This window comes from Setaria italica, chromosome VIII (genome assembly GCF_000263155.2).
Source record: "Setaria italica strain Yugu1 chromosome VIII, Setaria_italica_v2.0, whole genome shotgun sequence".
NCBI classification, from domain to species: domain Eukaryota; kingdom Viridiplantae; phylum Streptophyta; class Magnoliopsida; order Poales; family Poaceae; genus Setaria; species Setaria italica.
Window position 1 is genome coordinate 38546949 of NC_028457.1, and position 22334 is coordinate 38569282.

Genomic DNA, 22334 nt, shown 5'->3' on the forward strand with positions numbered 1-22334 from the left:
TTAAGCCATTACGATAAGAGATCAACACTCCAGCTGGCAGAGCAGGGCAGTAGGCTACTTGCAGCACGATTCCCTCCGGCTCCAATGAGTCCTCTCTTCCTTATTATCTGCTCATGGGCTTGTTCAGCAAATCAGCATCACTAGGGAAGATGGCTTGAACAACATATGGGCCATCAAACGACGTGAACGCAATGTGGCCAACATGTGGACCCCATGTCTAATGGTGGCTAATAGCGTAATAGTAAACTCCATCCATCCAATCCTTCCCAATCCCACAAACAAAACAGAAAACTAGGACGAGCCTTGAAAACAGGCGGAATGGGGCCATCGCAACCTACCTCGCTCCCTAACCAAGGACATGCTTAGAGATTCTAAACCTAAAACAAATGTAAAGAATTTTGTCCACGTGCAGGGCATTAGCAACACCACACTTAAAATTTTGTTTATTACCTAGATACATTTTGTAGTCAGCTTGCATACACATAGTACCTCTCTCTTTCACTTTCATCCTTTCTTGGAGTAAAAAGGATTAACCTAGATGTGCATGTTTGAAACACAAAACTTGTAAGCTCACCTAGACCTACTTATATTCATGGGCCACAATAGGATGAAACTCAAACACTAATGGGCCGATGTGTTACAGCAGCAACTAGAGGAAGCTTGTTAATTGTGATCATATCCTTGGTGGAGCTCCAATATGGAATGGGGTAGTGATTTGGTGATTGATACCACATGATAAATCATTGCGTTGAGTTTAAGATACTATGTCTCATCTCCTTATGTTTTCACTAACATTCTTGCAACTTTTATGCCTTGAATTTGCTGGAGTAGATTGATAAGCTCATTTAGTAGGTTGGCTCTAGATTGCAAAGCTTATTGTGGGCGTTTGGGTGGGGGGCTGGGGGGGGGGGCAAACACAGTGACTTGAAATCAAATGGAAAACCACACAATGGAAAGAGAGAAGGTACTTGATGCCACCATCGACACCCCTATCTGTGACATCCCTTCTCCAGCATCTTACTTCTTGATTTCCTCACTCATCTCTTCAAGATTCACATCTATAGATTCTTCTCCATGCCATGCATACACTACTACAAAAAAAAATTGTAGGAGGGCCCCGATTTTTTTTAAAGGTGGGTGAAAAGGTCACCTGCTCCTACAAAACGAGAGGGGTTATTGTAGCATCTGGCTCGCCCCTAGAGAGGCATTTGTAGGGGTGAGCCATGGAGCGACCCAACCCTGGAAATAGGGGCTATTTCCAGGGACGGGTGACCCCTGGAAATTCACATTCTGAGGCCGGTTACGACGTTACCCCCGGGAAATGGCCCTATTTCTAGGGGCAGGTTGCTTCGTGACCCGCCCCTGCAAATGCTTCGTTAGGGGCGGGTCACGGGGCGACGCACCCCCTGGAAATTCTCCGTATTATCCTCCTCTGCCAGGCATATCCACGTGCAGGCGTGGCTGGCCACCTGCGGCCATAGAGGATAGTGCAAGGCCACCGTGGTTCACCCGCAACCACAGGCTAGCCGCCCACAGCCGCGCGCGAGACGACTAGCCATCTTCGGCCGTGTGACGTGCAGGCGCTAGCTAGCTAGCCGGCCAGCCACTGCAAGGTGCGGCTGCGCATGGCCATGGCCGGCCACAACCGCCCACGTGGCAATGCCAAGCAGCGGTAGGACCTCTCACCTGCGGCCAAGCGAGCACACATAGTAGCGAGGTACAATTTTTTGATAAATGATTTACTTGTTATCTTATAATAAGAAAAAATAGTGCAAGATTAAATTTTGGAGTAAATTTTGGAGTACAAATGATGTACTTGTTGCTTTATTTTGGAGTTGTTTTTATACAAAATATTTTTTTGCAATATTTTATATAAATTTGATATATATACTTATGATGATGAACTGCACTTATATTAAATTTACTGCAAAATTAGACAGCTCTTTTGGAAAGATAGTAAAACAATGAATTAATCATTGCATCTACTAGGCGTTAATCTGACGCATGAACTAATTTTTAGGCAAAACGTACTTGTATAAATGTCAGAAATGTGCAGATGATGATGAATTGGCCTACTATTCCTAGTGCATGAGGACCGAGGTTGATTGGGAAGGTAGTAAAGCACTGAAATAGAGTTTTGTCTTTTTGCAGGAGAAGGCATTATTCTGATGCACTCATCTTAGCTTTGAAATTTAAACAAAATTATCTGTGTCCATGTCCATATATGTCTCCAAAATACTGGATGCGATGCTCTAATAATTTTGTTGTATTTGATAAAATTTTGTAGAACAAAATGCCGACACGTCGTCATGAATGTATTACATTTCCCAAGAATGTAAGTGCGGTTTTGTAATAGGCTCGGGGATGTGACCGCCGCGCCGCCTACCCTCCAGTGCCGCGCCCCCGCCGGATCCAGCGCCGTGAGCCCCTGCCCCATAGGCTTCGCCTGCTGCACCTCCACCGCCGGGCCTCCGCATCACCATCTAATGGTTAGTTTTTATTTTTAATTTTGATAATTTTGATTTCGATGCATTAAAGTGAATTTTTTATAATTTCATGAATTATGATGTTTTAAGGTGTAATTATTATTGAATTCTATTGCAATTTTGATTGGATATTTGGGCTAACTATGGCAAGTGGTCATTCTTTTCATCGTGGTGGTGGCGGCCGTGCTTGGTCCACCATGGTGGAGGAGGAGCCACCATTGGCTCGACCTCTAGGAATTTTCTTCCCTAATCACGTCATTGACTTGCCTACAGGTGATCGAAGCCATGGAGCAAAACCCAACATAGTAATATCCTTTCCTTCTTGTAGTTGGTTTTCTTTACTACACATGAATAATTCTAAATTTAGTTACATACAATGTAGCTTATCAACCCTATTAGATGGCTCAAAGATGTGGTCGAAGCTCTAGGTGGTACTTCTCCTTTAGTGCAAAACGAGGTTGTTGGTGCAAGGAATTTTACAAGAGTAAAGATCTCTTTTCAAGTACCTGTTTGAGGAGTCCAGCTCAATGCGACCAGGACAAGCCATCCCAATGGTATCAATTGCCGCATGGGGTCAAGAAGCACCAACTAGGTTGACTTTTGAAAAGTCCGCCATGGAGGACTGCCTACAATAGCTTAAGGATCTTGGGTACTTTGTGCCAAACTTCTCATATTTTCGAATAAAGGCATTCGGGGAGGAAGAAAGCAATGTGACTATGACTACTGAGAGGCTTTGTTAGCTGAATGAACATGACATGGTATGGAACATATCTAATCATTCTTTTATATTTAGTTATGTTACATTTTTTAATATTCATCACGTTATTCTCATCTATTAGAATATCTTTGGTCAAACCATTGCGGCAATGAGCTTTCATGCGATTCTAGCTCAAGTCTTGGATGTGTTGAATTATAGTTACACCGATAGAAAACCGATACGCACCAGAGATTTCAAGCTCCAGGCTCATCTCACTTTCTACAGGACATATGAGTTTACCTCTCCGTTGTTCGAGATTTATGGCAGTGCATGTGACTGTTCATGTGAAGCGACAGAGAGTGCACTAATTCATGCTCTAGTTTATTGTGGCGGATCCACCTCGGATTAGCTAAATCAAGGCATGGTTAAGTCGCCTAACATGCGACACTCGGCCTTAATCGGGCTAACTCGAGATACCGTCGGATTTCCTCCGATTTAACCACTTTGACCGGACCGAGTTTAGCAAAACCCACACGGAGGTGAGTGGTTCCAGAGAATACAACAAGTCCACCGAGTTAAACAAATTGACCATTTTAGTTCAACAACAAACAACATCAGAGTTTTACAAGGTTTAAACGAAACAGACAGAAGGCAAAAACGAGCGGAAGCTACTTCGTCGGGGTCGGACGTCCTTGGTGAGGCCTGCCAAGACATCAGTGATCCCTCTTCTCACCGTCCGAGGAGGGATCCCACTCAACCGTCCAACCCGGAGGGAGTTGTGGCGGCCAAGTGCCAACAGGGGAGGACTCAGGAGCAGCAACTTCACCTGAAAGAGAAAAGCCACAACAAGGCTAAGCTACTAAGCTCAACAAGACTTAACCGACGGGAGTAAGCTACTCCACCACTTCTAGACATGTCAGCTCTTTGGCTGAGGGGGGGGGGGTTGTTTGCCAAAAGCACTATGTAGATCCTTATTTTCAAAGTTTTAACTCAGATTCTAAGTTCATTATCCAGTCTAAGTTAGCAACCTACTCTAAGCAAGCATAGAACCAACCAAAAGGGTAGATATAACATCATCAAGACCATGTCATCATCATATTTCATTGTTACTCAGGGTAGCATAGCGATCAAGTAGTCTCAAACTGTGAGAGGCAGACGAATCGATTCGAGTTCTTTAACCATGCATGGTGAACCTAACCCCACGACATCCGCGCACCACCGAGGGTCGCTTCCTGTGTCGGCCTTCCCCATCAATTCCCTAACCCGTGTCGGGCCCATTTCCTTTGGTGCAATGTTCCATAGACCCGGCCTCTGCCGTTCTGTGACCACACTTGCCACCACGTGCGGCCGCAGTGGAAACTCCGTTCCAAGGACAATGGGGCGACCGCTCACGTCTAGGTTCAATCCGGTACTCGGCTTCCTCATCCCATACTGAGTATGAGGTTAGTACTTTCAAACACTTGATCACGAACACCACCACTGTCGGGCCTTAACAAGCTTCATAGACAGACGGGGTGATCAGCCGACCACCAAAGAGTTAACCAACACCCTGCCCCGTCCATCGTCCTTATAGTTGTGATAGAAGGAAAACAACCGACTCCTACAACTCGTGAGTGACAGGAGATCACTCGGCTTTTACCGCTCCCTATTAAGCATAGCAACTACTCGGACCCAACAGACTAGTGTTCAACTCAAGGGAAACTAAGTCATGCAATCTACGGTTTCAAACAACACCTATACATAAATGCACAAAACAAGATGGAGAAGGCATGCGCAAGTTTGGGAAAAACTGGGTTCATGCTCCGGGGCTTGCCTTCAAATGAGGAGGAAGGGAAGGGGTCTTCTGCGGGGGCGGCTTTGGCTTCTGGAAGCGGGAGCTCGGTTGCAGCTTCATCTTCTGGCGCCGGGTGCAGCTCGTAGAAGCCGTCGGCGAGATGCAACGCTACACGAAATGCAATGCAGGGGGTCAGTATTTAGATGATTATTACAACAGCAACACTTGCGAGTTTTAGCTCAGAAACTTTGTAGCAAGGCTACGGAATCAGTGAGGAAGTTCACTTGAGTTGGTGGGGATCAAGATATAAGGGTCGGAGGGGAAGGAACTTATGGTCTGACCCTTAGACTAGAGGAATAGAGGTGCTGGGGGTCCTCAGACTTAACGTAGAGAAGTCCCCAAATCTTTACACATATACCCTCGGGTCTAGGAAAAGGATACAGCCGAGCCCTTGGGCGAGGCGGAGAAAGGGTCGGCGAAACAGACAGGGTCGGGCGAGACGGAGAAAGGGGTCGGTCGAACGGATAGGATCGGACAAGGCGGACAAGGGGTCGGACGAACAGAAGGGGTCGGACGAGGCGGAAAAGGGGTCGGCAGCTTACCTTCGGTTCACAGGTGAAGCTTGGGGTCGGGAAGGAGCAGACTTGGGCTTAGGAACTGGAGCACTAGGACTTGCAGCGGCGATGCCTGGCGGTGCTCCGGCGGCGGCGGCGGCGCTTCTTGTGGAAACAAGCAAGCTCTTGTGCAGCGCGGAGGAGTAAGCGGCGGGGTGGATTGGAAGGGCAGGCGTGGAGTGGAGAGGAGAGTTCCTCGGGGACTTAGGCGGTAGAGCTTTGAGCACGAAGCAGATGAACGGCAGCAAGGCAGCGATGGCGAAGGGGACTCCAGCAAGGCTCTGGCATTCCCTTTTATAGCTGAGCGGAAGAGAGAGAGTTGGAGCGGCACGAGGACCGGGAAGAAATGATGGAGTGTGCTACCGGGGCGGCGATTGAGCAGCGGCGCGGCGGCGCAGGACTTCGGGGAGGACACCGTCGGCCATTGGGCACCAGAGACCGGGCGGCGCAGGCGCGGTTTTGCCGGTGGTTGAGATTTGGCGGAGGCGGGCGTCGTCGTGCGACGAATCTGATGGACGTGACCGAGGGAATGGCGCTAGAAGCAAGGGCGCACAGGTGAGAAGACAGGCGGGCTGCGCTCGCACGGGCGAGCGCAAAGCAAGAGACTGTCGGGGCGCAGATCTGGCAAGGCGGGAAAGGAGCTGTCGCTGCCAGGGTCGGGGTTGGCGGAGGAGGAATCGTCGCGTAGCGTGGACCAAGGCGGCGCGACTGTGGAGGGGCGGCGGAAAAGCCGGGAGGCATCGGGCTCCGCAGCCGGGGGTCCGGCGGGGTGATGATGGGCGCGAGCCACGAGACGCTGTAGAAAGGGTAGCAGAGGAGCTTCCGCTGCGATTGGGGAAGGGGGCGCGGATATCCATCCGGTCGCGGCCGGCGACAGGGCGGAGCGGCGGGGGTCGGAGAAGTTGAGCCACGCGGCGGAGGAACTCTGGAGCGGGCATGCCACTCGAGTGCGTCTATCGCGGGAGATCTAGGGAAAAGATTTTGTGGGTCCACCGGTCAGTCTCAGTTGGTCCACTGCTCAGATTGAAAAGAAACACTGTGGGAAGACTTAGAAGATCCAGCGGTATGGGTTTGGGGTCGGCAGGGTCGGAACTGGGGAAACGGCGGGGAGGGGTCGGTTCTCAGGGGTCGGAACCGGGGCTGGAGGTTGAGTACTTAAATTCGGGAAAGCTGAGATGGGGGATTAGGGACTCGGATTAAGATTAACTCAAGAGATTTGAGGCCGGTCGTCACATTTATATTGCTAAAGTTGTAGGCTTTAGGATTGGAGACATAAACTATTTTGTATATCTAAGGAAGCAAAGCAGAATATGAAATATGTAGCATGGATGTACCCCCTACCCTTTTCATATGGATTTGAACTTGTTCTCTCTGTGGCCTTAAATATTGATCTAGGAACTTGTGAGACTGGTTGTATATATTTCATTGCATACACAATGTTACGTGAGTGCTGGATCTAAATGGGTTGATACTTGTGAGACTTGGGGCCTGTTTAGTTCCCCCAAAATCCCAACTTTGGCACTATGCAAAAAGAAGATTCCCCATCACATTAAACTTGCGGTACATGCATGGAGTACTAAATGTAGACGAAATCAAAAACTAATTGCACAGTTTTGTTGTACTTTGCGAGACGAATCTTTTGAGCCTAATTAGTCAATATTTGGACAATAATTCACAAATACAAACAAAATGCTACAGTTAAGCATTTATGACAAAATGCAAACTTTGCCACTCCCAATTTGGGAACTAAACAAGGCCTTGGATTTAAATAGGTTGATACATGGGAGAACCACATGTTAAAAATTTGGCATAAACATGGTACTTTTGGCGGGAACAACATTTCCAAGGGAGGGTGGTGCCCCTGAAAAATAATTTGAAGGGGCGGGTCATGACGTCACCTGCTCCTTAAGAAATATGTTTCCATGGGCGGGTGATGGCGTCACCCTCCCATGGAAACAACTATAGAGGGGCGAACAGCTATCCACTCCTGCAAAATGCAATTTGTAGCTACGAAAGCAGGAGTGGGTAGCGCACCCGCCCAATGCTGTTTTAACTATCCCTGAAAACCATTTTTGTAGTAATAACTTATACAATCTCCAAGTTCTTAGAGCAGAGCATCTAAAGTTTGAAAGAGAAGAATGGTGAGAAGGTGAGGAGAGTGAAAGAGGCATCCACCATGAGATAAAGAAGTGGAGAGTGGGACTCATTTTTATACAGTGGACTAGGGTTTGGTTATTGGGTCTGAGAAAAGAAATAAGTCAAAAACATCACTTCAAAAGCAAGCAACCACTCCTTATACCATCAGCTATGTATTTATTATAGCTATTTCCCTGTTGAAACCAGTACATTAATTAGTATATCACATGGACCGTTATAACAAATAATTCCCTCAGCCATCGGGAGTGGTATCCGATGTGGCAAACAAAATAAAGAAAGATGTAAGGAACTTGTAGTCGAAGAAGAGCAGTCCCTCTTCATTAGGTTACTATTTCGTCACGGTTCATGCGTGGATACATGCATGCATCCAAATCCTAGACACTGCCGGAAAGGTGCAAACAAAAAGCATGACTCCAACTAAACTGACCATATGCCGGCCACTAGGATCTGTGATCCAATTAGAATCAGACACGGCCAGGCCCCGCCAAGCTAACCAAACAATAATGTAAGCAATTAAGCTGTCTTTGCCAATAATCTACACTAGGTCCACCTTGGGAGTTGAAAGCTGCAGCTAGATTGATTCCCAAGATCCACAGGCGTGCACTCCATCATTGAAAGTTCACGCCCCAATTTGTTACTTTACATGTAAGCAAAAAATCAAGTTTGGATGCTCCGGCTAAATTCTAAGAGTGTATATTTACTCATTATTTCATGTGTTTCTGCTTTTTTAACTGAAAGGTCGAATAGAATGCATCCCTGAGTGTGCAAACAAATTTAACCCTGAATAGGATTAAGGAGATTAAATTTTACCATAAAAATATAGCATCAGTTATTCCTAGAATAAATCTAGATCATTTATTCCTAGAATAAATCTAGAAAAAAATACGAGGACAATATGAGAGCATGTGCTGTTTCAAGGTCTTAAACCTTGCTAGCTAGGCATGTTCCAGCTGATCTACTCTCAGTTTGCAAATATTTAGATATGTGACATATATGTATAACCTAAAAATTACTTGATCACACCATAGGAGGCTATTCTAGTGAGGCATCCATGTTATTTTATGGGGAGGTATACACATACCAGCACTTGTTTCACATGAAATTTGCCTTTTACTTGTTACATATATAAATGCATTGCTTATACAGACGGCATCTCAAATAAACGGGAGTGGAAATCGCGAATTAAGAAAGGAAAGAAAAGAAAATCATGGGAGAGGAGATGGAGCCTCGCAACTCCTGACAATAATTCTGACAGCATCATTGGCGCTGGCGGTAAGAGAGATTGATGCCATTTCTGTTAACCATCCGTTACTTTTATTTCAGATATGACACACTTGCGACGCCCATAAGTATGTCCCGGGTTCGGTTACCATTGACGAGGATGCAACCAATAGCATCACAGACACAGCACATGCACACACAGATAAAGGACAGGCAGAAATCACAGCACTCGATCAACATCCAGTTATGAACTAACTATGCTCATATCTGCCTGTCAGAGGCTCCTATGGCGCCACTGCTGGGGCCCTGTCCAGTGGAATCTCCAGCCGATCGAAATGGTATAACCCCCGAACGAGGCTGGCGTTCCCAACTATCTCGCCGGTCCTGAGGTCCTTGATCAGGCATCCAGCGCGGGAAAACGCCACGCCGTAGTCAAGCTCGATGAGCTTCGACAGGGAGATGACGTTGCAGGAGAGGCCGGGGACGTAGAGGACACCATTCAACCTGAAGTTCTCCATGACCACGGGCCCAAAGCCGCGAACTGCTAACCCGTGCCCATTGGCGGCAATAATCTCACCACCCTCTTGTACTGGGAACAGCCAGGGAAACAGGGACCTGTTTCCCGTGGCATGCGTAGTGGCTCCCGAGTCGAGAATGAACTTGGTGGAGAAGACGGGATGATCAGCTATCCTCGGCTCAGTAGTAGCACCTGCGGCGTCACCGGTCATGAAAATCTGGAACAGTCTGATGATATGCACCGGCCGGTTACCATCCTCATCCTCAGTGGCTAAATCATCTCCTCTGCACAAAGTAATTAATACACGATTCAGTTATATTATTGTGGGGAACAAGCGGGAAGCAAAACAACCACTAAGTCCCCATATGGACGGAAAAAAAAGGCACGCAATATTTTTAGTGTTTTCTTTAAGTCAAACCTTTCTAACCTCGACAAATTTATAGAGAAATACAACATCTATAGCGTCAAAATATTTTCACTAAATCCATCTTGAAGTAGGTTTCATTAATGCATTATTTAGCTGTTATTGTAGGTGTCGATCTGTTTCTCTATAGAGATGGTCAAATTTAGAGAAATTTTTCTTAGAACAAAACAAAAACGTACATTTTTAACTGGAACAAGGAACATTTATGCTAGCTTTGACCATTTACAAGAAATAGGGGTGTACCAAGTAACATTAAACCAAAAACAGTAAGACCCCAAAGGAATATGCATTTGTATTCATTTTCTTTTGCGTGTTGAAGTCATTTCTCCTTACTGATGATTAGTCCAAATCAACCCCTTAATTAACTAAACTGATGTAGTAATCATCCCCACCTCAACATTTGAGGTTTCTGTGCAGTGATTAGTTAGAAGATTATGTAGCCTAAACCACTTTCAAATGGCATTGAACCATTGCTAAGCCGAGATGTGGGTGATTAGTGCACTGATTTATTTAGTTAAGGGGTTAATTTGCACTAATTGAAACAAAAGGGGTGCAAGTCAAACTTTTGCGAGTTTTCCTTTTTATTTTGCTACACGATGTATCTAAATGCATTAGGACTCTAAGCTTGTGTGGACCCTAGTAAAATGTGTAATCATTTCATGTGGTGTTGATTAAAACAAGTTTTATGACAGAAGGACCACTCTAATTAAGTCAATTGTTGATTTTCCTTAAGAGGATTTTTACTATGATTGGAAAAAATGACAGTCGTCCATCTAGAGAAATCGTGTGATAGAAAGATAGGAAGTACCGAGAGGTACCTAAAGAAAAGTACCAAGAAGTACCAAATAGGTGGGACTAAGTACAAAAACAGTGAGAGCAATAGTAATTTAATTATTTTTTAATTACATTTCTCATATCAATGGTCATAAAAAATTTAAAGAAAAAGGTACCTGGAAGTACCCACTGGTACGTAACAATTATTGTAACAAATCTCTTTTCTTAAATCTTGGATATATAAATTGTGTGTTCCTCAATGTTTCAAATCCAATAGTAGGTAAAACCTGGGCGAAACCAGGGATGGTTGTCGTTTTTGCATGTATTGCTTGGAAAAAGATGGGTGCACAACAAGATGGCAATAGAAACTAAATTCCTAAAGAAGTTTGAATTTCATACCTCGGGATGGGGTTTTGATTCCCGAGTAGCAAATTCACCATGTAGTAATATTTCAGGAAACAATTGTCAATCAAATCATGTATGTAGTACACATTAAGTTAAACAAACCTGGCAGAGGAGAGTGAACCCTTTTGATCCTAATACCCTAGTTCTAACTATTAAAGCTTGTGCGAGGCAAATAGAGAGTTTAATTCCCGAGATGTAATAATGCGTGAAGTTTGACAAACCTGTGGAGCCCCTAAGCGTGATGCATTGGTAGTTTGAAGCACCAAGTTCTCAATGACAACAAAAATGCATCCCTGGCTCCTACAGAACTTGACTAATTTGTAAAAAAGGGAAATCTAGATATATTAGTAACTGAATTTGCCGAAACAATGCATCCCTGGCTCTTACAGAACATGTCTAATTTCGGAGCACCCGAAGGGTAACTTCAAATTCGACAATTAGAGTGGTTGTTAATAACTGGCTCAACTGCAAGGATGCTGGATTTTACATTGGAAATGGTAATTACCATGTCAACGGACGCATTACAGATTTACCTTGTCACTGACTAGGAGTAGGCAGCAAGCTGCTTTAGGGTAACCTGCGCTTTACCACATGAGTGTCCGCTGTCCATATGAGACTTGGTCAAAATTAATCGAGCAAGGGAAGGGATTAGGCTCATACCCTGCCTGGATCTCGCCCATGGCGTGGTATGGAGCATTCATGGAGACCGCAGCGGAGGGGAACGGTGTCACATCTCCCTGTGCGACGACGGCGGCATCCATGACACCGACCGGGCGATGAACCGAAATAACCATGCTCGCGCGCCGGCCGTGGGGATCAGAGAGGAGACGGTGCGGAGGCGGCTGGCTGGTTCTTGAAGCTGAGGAAGATGAGCACAAACTCAATTCGTCTTGGAAGGCCACCACAACGACTCCTATGCCCTTTGCTCTGCCAAATGGTGGGTTAAGCCCCTTATATATCTCTTCTAATTATATCTTGCTCCCCTCGTCCTGCATGTGCAAACGAAAAAGCGCCTAGTGAACTGCGAAGGCTGCACACATTGCATGCACATGACCCCTTGTGGTTCTGTTACTTAACGAAAAACCCCTCGGAGGAAGAAAGTTTTCGCGTTTCGTTGGTCTGAGATGCAAAAAATGCCAAACTCCAAGGGTCTGAAAGTGTACATGGGTAATATGGTAATTAGGCCTGTTCCCCTGCCTAGTCAACAACCCCACGGTTGTGCCAGCTTCTGCGCACTTTCCTCTTCCACCACAGCTAAAGGAAGCCATGGAAGTCGCTAGTACGCCCGCGTATCATCAGCAAGAGTTTCCACGGCAGATCAGTGCCATGGACGCCGTGTGTAGTTTACTTGCTCGCCATGTTGAAGCTTGTCTCAAAGGGTACGATATCTCTGCCTTGCTCTCCCTTTCGCAGCTTAATTTCTTCCATTTACAGAGTTAGATCCATGCGAAATATGTCTGTTTTTCAAGGAAGGCAAACGCGCATCACAGCCATCTGCATATGCTGTGGGATTAGCTTCGTTTTAGTTCCTCTTGGGACACATAAGGCGTCCTAGAGATTATTCATTAGTCCTAAGAAAAGTAGAAATCACTCAGTTTTAAGCCTCGTGGTAAAATTTAACAACAATTGAACCGATTTATTTGTTCAAAACAAAATATTTGCTGTCAGAGCAGAGAAATAAAGGGGATCCGTAGTTAAAACTGCATTATCAGCTTATCTCATCAGGTATGCTAACTGGCGACTCAGCAGCCAGTACGCTGCTCTGATTTCATAGAGATTCTGATGTCGTTGGATTCACTCAAGATATCCGCGGTGCTAAGTAAAGTAAATGATGTTAAGACCTGTCGGTGGCGTCTTTTCCCTTTGATATGGAGAACATCTGAATGTTTCATTTTCTCCCACAGCTTTGAAGATACTGAAACCCGGAAGTATATATCATCGAAGGGGAAGGCAAAGAAAAAGAGGTCGCCCTACTTCCCTGCTTCACCGGATGAGTATGCTTGGGTTCCTGCAGTAAAGAGCTCTGAATTCATTCGCACGGGAACCGTTAAAAAGAGAATGGATCCATCTTTGTTAAAAAGAAAAGTTGTTGCTGACAAGATGGATACCTCACTCTGGTTTGAGTATATGCCGAAGGGAAATCTTGGCAAGTATCTTCCTCCTATGATGGTTTCCTGCATGTAGAATAACTCTCCATAAAGTTGTTTCAAAAAAACTATCTATAAAGTTAGGACTCATACTTGAAATCCACATATTGAGATAATTATTATCTTTTTGTTGCAACACAGATGAACTAAAGTGGAAGACACGTTTGAATATAATTAAGGGGGTACGCAAGGCTCTGGCATACCTCCATGAGGAGTTTTGTCATATTGATTTAAAACCTGCCAATGTATTGCTGGATGAGAATATGGTGCCAAAAATCGCAGATGAGAAGCACGGGTCTGGCATACCTCCAAGTTGCTTTGGGGAAGAAGCGGTCTGCTCCAAAATATCTGAAATGTCTCCCGAAGAATTCTTTGAGATTGTAAGAAAATTCTATCTGTCCTTATCATTTTAGACAAAATCGTTATGGATCACTTGAGAATCTTGACAACTGATGCAGTAGTACTATAATTTTCCCAATATAATACCAAACTTCATGCTTTAATTTGATAGGTATATGAAAACTGGAGGAACAGGTGGAAGTTTGAGTCATCTTCTAAACAAATAAAGAGATTGAATCAAATAGTTTTAAGCTGTCTGGAAACCCGCAAATCCACGAAGGCTACGAGCAGTCTTGTTTCATCAACACAACGAGCTGTGCATGATATCCTCATCCTGGATTCGAGAGCTGCTCCGAACATGGATTCAGTGGACCTTGTGCTTGATTCCAATGGCCTTCACCGTCTGCATCAACATCTCTTTCGGAATAACCTGACAGATGAACAAAGTGTCAAACCACGCTCTAATAGGGCCGTAGCAACTAATTCGTCAGATGAGACAACACGCGCTCCAATGGCAAATAAGCTTACCGACGATGAAGCCGAAAATCACAGGTAGGTGTTTTTTTAGCTTTTTTACGGTACACAATACTACTACTTAGTAGTATATAGTATATATATAAGATCTAAATATTTATGATTATGGATGATTTAGTAATTATTACATGTGAGAAGTGAGATTTCAAACGGAATGGCCTTTTAAACTTTATGCTAGTGTCAAAAATAAAATTTTAGTGATGTCATTTGTGTTCTTTTACCATGATAGCCTTATACTACCTATACTACTCATGTATACTACCCATACCACAGGTAAAGATTTCAGTAGTATACAATTAATCTTGACCATCGGATATTTGTATACTAGTCATTTTTCAAACACTAGTATAGCCTAGTATTCTGTACCATAAAAGAGCTATTTTTTATTACACATTTCAACCTTTTCCATCCGTTCCCAGCGTTTGGACTCCAATCAAAAGGTATACAAAGTCATTTCAATGTAGAACTTACTAGTAATCTTATGCTAATGAACAAAACACGTTGTGAATGAACTACCAGTTTTTCTATATCTTGCCCTTACTAGTTGGAGACTCCTTTTGAGCCTCCATGTTAATCCTCACAACAAGCATTTAAAATGAAATTATAGGTCTAGAAATTCTTCTAGGATAATTAAGAAGCATCCGGACATCAGTTTGGTTTAATCTAATTATAGTTGAGAATTATACCTGTTGGATCTATTTTATATTTTTTTAAATCACTCACTCCTGTCATTATAAATTATTTAGAGTAACTCCCTAAATAAATTACCATAAGTATTGTTATAAAATAATTTGAATTAATCCTATAATCTTCATATGAAATAAATTAGAGGGAGAGACAATGCAAATAATTAAGAAATTTCATTAGCTACATGCCCCATATTTATCCATGAATTTTTAAAGATTGTCAATTAAAATTGCTAGACTGTGGAGGAGCTTTCATGTGTTGATGAGCTAGTGATTTTATAGTAATGCACATATAACATTTAGATCTTGAGGTTGTTGTGCTATTTCAATTGAATTTTGTATTGGCAATCATATTTGTTGGGAGAGGATAGCATATGTTGTACCCGAGGAAGGGTAGTGGACATGCAGTGGTGTCACACCCGGTTTTAAAACAAAACTAAGTGATACCTATGTGTATGCCAGGATCTAGTTTCATATATATAGTGACATCATTAGTGAATAACAGTAACAGTATCACGTAAAGGAATATAAATAAAGACTTACGAGTCTATCAGAGATATACGGCTTAATCCTGAAAATGGAGGCTCCAAATTTCACAGGCAATCAACTAGGGGTTGTGTACGCCTAGAAATCAGCATTATCTTTAGAAAAATGCCATATCTTCCTCTTCTGAGCTGCATTAAGCAAGGGTGAGTACACTTATGATTACTACTCACCAAGGCTACAAAAAATAACCAGAATAATGATTTAAGTCCATCTTTAAATTTATTAACCATGTGAGAGTCCAAGCCGCTCTTGACCGTGAGCATGGCTGATATATCAGTTTTACACTCTGCAGAGGTTGTACACTTTCACCACAAGTCACATAAAAATTCAGAAGAACTTTGGACCTAACCATGTTATGCTAATCAGGCACTCATCACACTACCGAGATGTGACTGCATAAGGACGCTACGAGGCCTTTACAAAGATTCCCTAATAAGTGGTAACCCGCTAAGGTTTCAAGTCGAAGAAGAGCATAAACCTCCCTAATAGGCATAGTGTCTTAGCAAAGCTCACTTTCCATTAGGATTGGGTTATACCCCATCAACGCCTCCCCTCTTGCCCATTCGGTAAGATTACCCCAAACTAGAGTCTCTAATTTATTAGCTAAGACCAGAGCCATGTAGTTCTTGTGGTTGCACTATTTCCTAGATGCTCGCTCCATGTTCCAATTAGCATTATTATGGTATTATAAATAAGCATATACAGAAGGGTGGTTAGTGACATGTGCCTTTCTTCAACGAAAAGTTACACTTCAGCTCTTGCTCTCTTGAAACTCTTAATCTTCAAATCTTCCGAGCAGTGATCCTTCTACTTGAAGCAATCATCGGCACAAGCATGCAAAACAACAAACAAGTACAACTAAGAACAATACACCAGTCAAAGAAAAGCTTTAAAAGAGCTTAAACGATAGGGCTCGATTCTAGGATCGCGCAAACACAGGAAATGCTGAGAACAGAACTATGGTCGGCAAGGCAAAACTATCGAGAGGTTTGATTTATAAAAGAAATAAAAAGACTATATGCTTGATCCAATTTAATTAAGTAAAACATGCACATAGGTTTTTCAGAGAAATACCCTATTTGGAATTAAATAAGTTATATTTAATCATTGAAAATGAGATAAAATTAATCATATTTTATTTGTAAATATTCAAGTACAAGTTATGCAAATTTAACTTTAGGAACACAGAGTATATATAAGACATCTAATCGAATAACTTTGTATTTCATGTTCAACTAAACATGTTAATGTGGAAAAGGCATTTATAATATTATTAAGCATATTAACTTTATTTTATGAAAACCGATGTATAACAATAAATATTTTTTATTTAGAAAACTTGGTTATAAATAAGAATTATCCAATTAAATCTTAGTTTACGAAAACCGGGTTAGAACCTAATCAATTTTTATTTATAAAACTAATTGATTAAGAATTAGTCAAGTTAGTATTGATTGTGTTAAATTGATGTAAACCTTACTTAAATTCTCATTAAGAAAAGGCATTCAAATAGGAATTAATCAAATTAATATTAAATTTATTTTTAAAGACATGCATGATGGAAAAAGTCACCACTATCATATAATTTATGTTATCATGAACCTAACACAACTTGAACGGATTAAAACGGAGCTAAAACGTGGATTCTATGAGCTAAACAAGATTGCATGGACCTAGTCGTGATTAACCATAGACTTCAGGGGCTAGTAGAGAAGATTCACAAGACACATGGAACAGTGCTCGTGAATAGATCTAAGGTTAGGGTTAGATCCGCAAAAGTTCATAGCTTGGGTTTGGTTGAAAAGATCTAACTTCTTTAGGGGTTTAAATGCAAAAGAGCTAGGGCTTTCTTCCTCCTTTCTAACAGGGGCGGCTCTGGCCGGCCAGCTGCCGGCGCTCCGGTGGCCTCTGGCCTCGGGTGGGCGGTGTCAGAAGTGGAGGAGATGCAAGGGATTTAGGGAGGCGCTCACTGGGGTTGAAGGCTCATGGAGCCGGCTGGAAACAGATGGACAGCGATGCGGCTCGGTCTCCAGGCGGCGGCAACATTCCAGCGACGAGGGGGGCGTCGAGGACCAGTGGTGGGTGTGCGGCTCAGCGACGCGGAGCTCCAGGCGGCGGCACTGGGCGAGGAAGGGCACGGGTATCGTACATACATCTATGGGCCCACCCGAAGGTTTGAACAGACCCGCATATGGGGCTATACACTGAGGTTGTACTGGACATAAAGACCACGGTGCAGGATCGCGTAGCCTACATGGAGTGCAAGGAACTAGTCGAGGGCAAGGAAGCTACTTGTAGTAGATAGAGTAGGACTCTCTGGTAGAATCCGACTAGTACTCTTGTAACCCTGCTCTCCCGGTATATAAGGGCGGGCAGGGACCCCCTCCAGACAGGTTCAATCCAATACAAGAACACACAAGACGTAGGGTATTTCACGATCTAGTGACCCGAACTTGTCTAAATCGTGTGCTTACATACACCATCGAGTTCCTGATTTCAGCGACACCCACCAACAAAAACTCTACCTCAGGTACTCCCTTGGTAGGTTGCCGGGTTTAAACACCGACAACTAGCACGCCAGGTAAGGGAAGTCGCCAAAATTTCCCGTGCGAATTCAATGGCTCAAGTCATCATCAAGCATGTAGTCACGTTCGAAGCAGGCGCAACGTTCATCTTTGGCTCTTGGGTTTGCGTCGCAAACGGTGCTGAAAACTTCCACCACTACATCGCGGAGGCGCAGGCGAGCAGTGGTGGCGGCACAGGGTAGCTATGGCGGCGCGGCAACGAGGTGGCAGCGGGTGAAAACGGCGTGAGGCAACAACGGTACAGTAGGGGCCCTAGGGCTGGGTTTATATAGGGGCGTAGGGTGCGGGTGGCCCTCACGCCGAGGGCAACGGAGGTTGCAGCGTCGGGCGAGCTTGGATGCTCGGCGTCAAGCCCAGATGGGCTTTAGCGGGCCGAAGCGGCTGGGCTGTTTGGAGCGGATTGGGCCCATGGGCTCAGCCCAAACTGATCGGATAGGTTTTCCTTCTTTTTTTCCGTAACCATTTCCCGTGTAAATAAAAATCCAAAAAATCTAGAGAATTTATTTAAATCATGAAAAATTCAAGGAAAATTCTACACGATGAATCCAAATAAAATACTTGGAGTTCATGAAAAGGATTATAGAACCTTCAAAAAAAATAGATTTAGCTCTAGAAAAAAAAGAATAAATTCCAGAAAAAGCTGGAAAAATTCTCAAAAGGTTCTGGACATCGCATTTTTAAAACTTTTGCACTCATGAAACACCAAGATGCATCGGTATGAATGCAAAATGCAGAAAAACCTTATTTAATTTAGAAAAACAAATAATTATTTTTCCTATACTAAATTTCCCATGAAGAAAAATAAATGTTGGGAAAAAATTTAAAATTATTAGAAAATCATTGTTGATTTATTCTTTTTAATCACATCCTGAAACTTAAAAATTTTAGGGTGTGATAGAATTGGAACTGGAAAGATCTAACGCTTTACAGAAGACTAGATCTTCAGAAGAGATATTGAGCTAAAGCTGATAAAGAACAGCTATCGAACAATTTTTATTTATGAGAGTATAAAAGACTATATGCTAGGTTTATTTTATTCAACAAATCATATGTAAAGGATATTTCGGAAAGGAAATACCCTAAGTTGGAAATAATGAAAATTATACTTTACTTGCAAAGGCCGAGGTAAATCCTAGTCAAGTTTTATTCAAAAATATTTATGTATAAATTATACCAGTTACACACTTAACTTTAGAAAGGTGAGAACAACTAATCAAATAAACACAAATGTCGTGTTAGCTAAACAAAAATTTATTTAGAAAACACATTTCATATTGACATTAGTCATTTTATCAATACTTAAGAAAAATGAGTTATAACTTAACAATATTTTAATTACAAATATTGAAGTATAGATTATACCATTTAACATTTGACTTTAAAAAGGCTAAACTATATAAAACATCTAAACGTATGCTTTATGATTCAAGTGGATCAAATTGCTATTGAAAACATATTCACATTGGTACTAATCATGTTAAGATTTATTTATAAAAGTCGGTGTAAAAACCTAATCAACTTTTATCTAGGAAACTTGATTTGAATATTAATCAAATTAAGTGTGATTATGAAAAGCCGAGATACACTCTATTTTGATTTTATTTAGAAAACTCAATTAAATAGTGTTAGCCAAGTAATATTTATTATGAAAAACCGATGTAAACCTTGCTTAAATTCTCACTATGAAAAGGCATTCAAATAGGCATTAATCAAATTAATATTAAATTTATTTATAAAGACATGCATGAGGGTAAACATTATAACTATCGTATAATTTATGTTATCATGAACCTAACGCAATGGATAGAAATAGTGCTAAAACGTGGAATCTATGGATTAAACAAGGTTGTAAGGGTCTATTCATGATTAACCTTAGACCTCAAGGGCTAGCAAGGAAGATTCACCAGACACATGGAACAGTGCTCGTGAATAGGTGAAATCTCGAGGTTATATCTGCAAAAGATCATGGCAAGGGCTCGGTTGAAAGGATCTAATCTATTCAAGGGCTTAACTGCGATAACCGAGGGCTCAGACGCGATAAAACTTAGAGATTGGACTGGATCTAAGGATTTAAGACTTTCTCGAGGGCTAAAACGTAAAACAGCCTCACCTCTTTCAACCTCCGGCCGGCCTTATCTGCTCGGACGGCCAGGCCGCCGGCGGCGCTCGGGCCGAGAGGGACGGGCGCTCGACGGCAGCGGCCGGGCCAGGGCGGCGGTGCGGGATGGCGGCGGCAGCGGCTCGGCCAGGATGCTGCGCGGGTAGCGACAGCAGCTAGCGGCGGCGGCGCGCAGGAGGAGGCGTGGCGGCAGCAGCAGCTGGCGGCGAGGGTGCGAGGCGAGGAGGCGACGGCGGCAGCGCGGACTGCAGGGGCTCGGGCGGCGCGCACGCCAAGGAGGCGGCGGCGATGGCGTGCCGCGCTCGGTCTGGAATGCGCGGCGGCAGCTGGCCCGGATGGGCCTGGCTGGGCCAGTCGGAGCGGGTCGGGGCCCATGGGCTCAGCCCGGTAGGAAAATTTTCAGAGAAATCTAGATAATTCATTTAATTCACGAAAAATACTCCGAAAATCTCAAAAATTCCAAGAAAATTTCTAGAAATAGTTTGGGATACGAGGAGTCCAAATAAAATATTTGGAGCTCGCAAAAAGGATTCTAGAACATTCAATAATTGGATCTAGCCCTTAAAAATGAGAATAAATTCTCAGAAAATTCTAGAAAATTCTCGGAAGAACCTAATCATTATCTAGGTGCGTTTTTAAAACATTTGCACTTATGAAACACCAAAATACATCGGCATGAATGTACACACAAAGAACAACTTTATTTAATTCCGAAAGACAAACAATTATTTTCCTATACTAAATTTCTTGTGAAGGAAATAAATGTGGGAAAAATTTTAAAATTTTGAGAAAATCATTGTTTAATTATTCTTTTTAATTACATTCTAAAATCCAAAAAATTTAGGGTGTGACAAGTGGGTTGTCCGTGCAGGAACACAATATCACTAGCGAGGTGGACGATAATACCTAGCATTACTATGACACCTCGTTCAATTTAGATATGCACATATGTAGTACCACATTGCTAATTGAGTAAGTGGAGACCAAATTTATAAGCCTTTATCCTCTGCATATTTGCATTAACTTTTTTTACATGAAGCGAAGGTAAAAGTATAAATGTGGTGCTTTGTGTACGAGAAAGGGGTAGGTAATAATTTGGTTTTGGAGAGCGAGGTGTTACAATTGCCCCTAGTTTCAATATCTTAGAGTATTGGTATAAAATCAAAAAGTAAAGTTGAGTTACCAATCACAATTTAAAATAAAAATAAGTTCTTCTCTTCACGACTGATGTTGAACTCAACATTGGTTAGTATTTGTAAAATAGCGAGAGCTGAAATGGAAGCTGAATATATTATGCAAAAATAGATGCTAGCCCGTGTCACCTGTAGTGAGGTAGAAGAACGCAAGTTAGCCATGGTTGTAGCCTGGGAGGATCGGAGGGAGTACATGCTAACAGATAACTCATTTTCTGCTGCTATGGTCTATTGCCAGTGACCCGAATTCCTGCGTCGCCGAACGTGATACCATTGAGGAGGAAAAGAGATCAGGTGAATGGTACGTCGCAACCGGCGCTGCACATCACGCGACTTGGAAACGCGATCTATTCAGCAACCTGGTGGATGTCGAGAACGATGGCCTCTGTGTTCATGCGGCAGATGGGACGCCCATGCCCGTCTGCGGCCGCGGCGACGTGGTAACGGATGACGTGGTCCTTCCTGACGTGTATTACGTTCCCCGCCTTTGCACCAACCTTGTCTCCGTCGGGCAACTTGCCGGGCTCGATTACTGCGTCGGGTTCGGCCGTGGCGCCTGTGTCATCAGTAGCGCTGCGGGCACGGTCGTCGGTAGAGCGCACGCCAGAGGCGACGGGCTGTATGAGGTGGACTTCCTCAGAGTCCCACTTGGCATGCCATGAAATGGATCATTGAGATCATGTACGCACACCTGAGAAAAGTTAGTGCAATGTAACATGCGATATGAAATAAATGCAACCCATGCATGCACAATATTTGGTTTCATTATGTTTGTTTGTGACATCTACAGAAGTTCTTGAGCAGATTCCTTTGCCTCCACGGAACTATGCATCAAACCATGTTCTAGGAACTTGTTATCATATTATATATGGTATTGCTGGAGTGCGATATTTACTTCTGTCGTTCCTGTGCCTTAACTTCCTTGAGGTTTGATTGAGCACTCGGTTTTAGCCTTTGTAAATGTGAAATTATCTCCTGCCAGATGTAAAAACAAGCTGATGGAATGTGTAGGGGGGGCATGTAATATTGATGCCGTAAGATGGACTTTTGGCTGATTTTTTTTATCGTCATTATCCTATTTTTGCGGCAGGGTTTGGTTGATTCTGCTACCCTGAG

At 43.2% G+C, this 22334-nt stretch overlaps 2 protein-coding genes across 2 annotated transcripts; one reads left to right on the forward strand and one right to left on the reverse strand.

The window, feature by feature from the left end:
- Window positions 1-8848: 8848 nt before the first annotated feature.
- LOC101760098 lies at window positions 8849-11978 on the reverse strand. The gene is made up of 2 exons (XM_004979916.2): window positions 11730-11978; window positions 8849-9750 (listed from the first exon to the last, which is right to left on the reverse strand). Exons 1-2 carry the CDS (start codon window positions 11861-11863, stop codon window positions 9234-9236), a joined length of 651 nt encoding a protein of 216 aa, XP_004979973.1. The 5' UTR covers window positions 11864-11978; the 3' UTR covers window positions 8849-9233.
- A 330-nt stretch (window positions 11979-12308) lies between these two features.
- On the forward strand, window positions 12309-22117 carry LOC101760504. The gene is made up of 5 exons (XM_004979917.2): window positions 12309-12448; window positions 12974-13215; window positions 13358-13596; window positions 13728-14107; window positions 21457-22117. The coding sequence occupies exons 1-5, from the start codon at window positions 12336-12338 to the stop codon at window positions 21878-21880; spliced, it is 1398 nt and encodes a 465-aa protein (XP_004979974.1). The 5' UTR covers window positions 12309-12335; the 3' UTR covers window positions 21881-22117.
- The last annotated feature ends 217 nt before the right edge of the window (window positions 22118-22334 follow it).